This window comes from Cebus imitator, unplaced genomic scaffold, assembly GCF_001604975.1.
Source record: "Cebus imitator isolate Cc_AM_T3 unplaced genomic scaffold, Cebus_imitator-1.0 Scaffold350, whole genome shotgun sequence".
NCBI lineage: Eukaryota > Metazoa > Chordata > Mammalia > Primates > Cebidae > Cebus > Cebus imitator.
Genome location: NW_016107665.1, coordinates 1,397,423 through 1,400,596, shown reverse-complemented (window position 1 = coordinate 1,400,596; position 3,174 = coordinate 1,397,423). Strand labels below are relative to the sequence as shown.

General features: G+C 37.8%; 1 protein-coding gene and 1 long non-coding RNA gene across 3 annotated transcripts in view; both read right to left on the bottom strand.

Annotated features, from left to right (window-relative positions):
• Positions 1–3,174, bottom strand: part of LOC119467909 — a 50,876-nt gene that overhangs the window by 32,476 nt on the left and 15,226 nt on the right. The window contains exon 1 of one of the 2 annotated variants that reach the window (XR_005196543.1): positions 2,026–2,106. The exons of the other annotated variant lie outside the window; for it this stretch is intronic. This is a non-coding gene — a long non-coding RNA (uncharacterized LOC119467909). Of the gene's footprint in view, positions 1–2,025; positions 2,107–3,174 lie in introns of those variants that run through there. 2 annotated transcript variants of the gene reach the window in all.
• On the bottom strand, positions 1,040–1,494 carry LOC108287657 (ATP synthase-coupling factor 6, mitochondrial-like). Its single transcript, XM_017506177.2, has one exon. The coding sequence runs from the start codon at positions 1,455–1,457 to the stop codon at positions 1,131–1,133; it is 327 nt and encodes a 108-aa protein (XP_017361666.1). The 5' UTR covers positions 1,458–1,494; the 3' UTR covers positions 1,040–1,130.

Here is a 3,174-nt window from a genome sequence, read left to right as displayed (position 1 = left end):
CAAAAAAAAAACATAGCAATGTCTTATTCATGTCTCTCTGTGGGTCTCTGTCCTTATGGGGCAAATACAAGCAATTCTCGTGCTCCCTCCCTGCCCCTGGGATGAGAAAGACAGCCACTCCATATGACTCGCCTGCTAAAAAGCGACCTACGCAGCTGGCAGAGGCCACTGGGGAGGGAGCAACCCCTGAGGGTCCACTGCTATCCCCTCAAAGTAATCATGAAATCATCTCAAAATTATTTTAGACAAAATCAAAAAATAATGTAAATATAAAAGTACTCAGGTAATTACATAAATCATCTGCCTTACAGTGGGCTTTGATTCTCTAGTTCTGTACTGCCCAATGTGATGGTCATTAGCCACATGTGGCTACTGAGCACTTGAAATGGCACTAGACCAAATGGAGACATGCAATGAGAGATGTGCAATTCACAGCAAACATTTAGAAACTTTGGAAATTTCTGTAGTAATTGGACAAGATAATTTACATTGATTAAGTCTAATTTATTTTTTTACTTCTTTTGAGATGGAGTCTTGCTCTTTCACCCTGGCTGGAGTGCAATGGTACAATCTCACCTCACTGCAACCTCCACCTCCTGGGTTTAAGCAGTTCTCCTGCCTCAATCTCCCAAGTAGCTGGTATTACAGGCGTCTGCTGCTATACCTGGCTAATTTTGGTATTTTCAGTAGAGACGGGGTTTTGCCATGTTAGCCAGGATAATGTCGAACTCCTGACCTCAGGTGATCTGCCCGCCAAGGCCTCCTAAAGTGCTGGGATTACAGGTATGAGCCACCACTCCTGGCCAAATCTAATTTTTTAAAATATGCTTGTATTTTATGTTTTTTAAAATATTTAATTTTTGTTGAATTTTAACAAAAGTATATCAGCCTGAAAAAACTTTGGGGACATAGATTTCAAAGACTAACAAAAAGAACTTAACAGTTCTTCATTAATAATTTAATATCCATTATATTTTGAATGTAATGTGAACAGATTGGGTTAAAGTATATCATTAATTTCACCTTTTTTTTTTTTTTGACAGTCATGAAATGTATGTTTATTCTGAAACTTCTAACTAGTTGTATAACTAACCCATGACAAATTACCAGATTAATTTTACTTTACTTCTTCAGGCCGGGGGTTTATCAAAGACTTCAAATTTGGGATCTTCAAATTTGAAGGTGGGGAAGGTATTCATGTCTCCTTTACCTGACATTTGCTTGAGCTTAGAAACCTCCCTCTCTAGATCTTGCTGATACTCTGGACCAGTATCAACAGGTCCTCCAGCTGCCTGTCGCTTAGATTTGTATTCTCTTATCTTGTCCACAAAGAGTTTCTGTATAGGATCAAGTTCCTTATTAAATGCCACTGCTGTAACACCAATGTTCCTCCGCAAATGGACCGAGACTGCTGACTGAATGACAGAGGAGAACCTGAAGAGTCTCTGAAGAATCATGCTGATTCTATGTTACGGACAGGAAGCGTCTCGGAGACAGTCTCTAATTTCACCTTTTTTATGTGACTAAAGAATTTAAGAAATATAAAACCAAACATATATATAAGCTAAGACAGTGTTCCTCTAAATTCTAATTCCTTTTCACAAACGCATAAACATGTTACATATCATCTCACCATAACTATTATTTGAACACAACTTTAAAACAAAAAAATCAACTCAGACTTCTTTTTTGAATTGTTTTGTATACTTCCTTGAATAGTTCCTGCCAATTCTCACTAAGATTTAAATATTTACATGTTCTAGTAAGAAATCACCACTACCTTAGAGCATAAAATGTCATATAATCACCCCAAAGACTGCTCCAAACCGAACTTTAAAAAGCAGCTCCCAATTCATATTTTTAACCTCACAAAGAAACAGAATAAGACAAAATTACATCTGACTGTTATGACCTGGGATACTGAAATTTCACTCTAAGCAGTTGGGAAAATATTCAAATCCATGATACTACCACAAGGCAGGGAGGGCTGGGCATTTTCCATACACCCAGAGAACAGCCACTCACTTGCTTTCCACTGGTTTTCGATGGATGAAGTAATGAACACGGAAGTAAACTATAGCTTGAACACTGATGAAGCTAAGTCACACGAACTTTCATGCCTGACTTCTGCAGGGCACTGCACTTTCGAGTGCTTCCAAGCAGTGTTTTCTGAATGGTCATGAGGAAACAAAAGAAGTTGGACTAACACGGTTTTAAAAAAAAAAAAAATGATTCCATGGAAATTGATGAATTAGGTAAAACCTCCATTATTTAGCTTATGCTATCAAGAGATGGTCTGCCTTCACCAGTTTGTGTCTGGTCCACAGTAAGTACAGAAACTGAGAGTAAACACTTAGAAAATTCTATATAGCAATTGGACAAAGTGATTTATACTGATTCTGACTTTTTTTAATGTGCTCATATTTTATGTCTTTTTTTTTTAATTGAATTCTGCAAAAGTTTATCAGCTGAAAAGAATTTTGTTGTTGTTGTTGTTTTTGTTTTTTTGAGATAGGGTCTTGTTGGGTCACTTATGAGAAAGTGCAGTGGCACAATCTCAGCTCACTACAGGCTCAACCTCCCAGGCTCAAGCAATCCTCCCACTCCAGACCCCCAAGTAGCTGGGATTACTGGCACATGCCACCACTCTGGACCAATTTTTAAATTTTTGGTAAAGATGAGGTTTTATCATGTTGCCCAGGCTAGTCTTGAACTCCTGGGCTCAAGCGATCTGCCCTCTTGAGCCTCCCAAAGTGCTGGAATTACAGGCATGAGCCACTGCACCCAGCCCTGAAACAGATATTAAGCTTTCAGATGATTCAGATGATTTCAGAAGCACTCATCTAAGTCAATCCACCCGAATTTCCATTTTTTTGGCACTCTCCCTCTACATTTGTAGGAGGTAGGGAGTGGCAAGATAAACAGAGAAAGTGAGCTGAGATTCTGTATTTTTAGAAGGAAAAAAGCTAGGATTAGGATCTGTAACACTTATATTTTTATATGTACAACTAAAATGCCAAATTTCTTCAATTATAAAATGCCATGAATTATAAACCACACTGTGACATATAATACAGTGTCCATGGGTCCTGATTTCAGAAATGTAAAAATTTATACAAACTAAAATTCAAGTCTAGAATGACCATACTTCAATAAGCAAAAACATCAAGTATT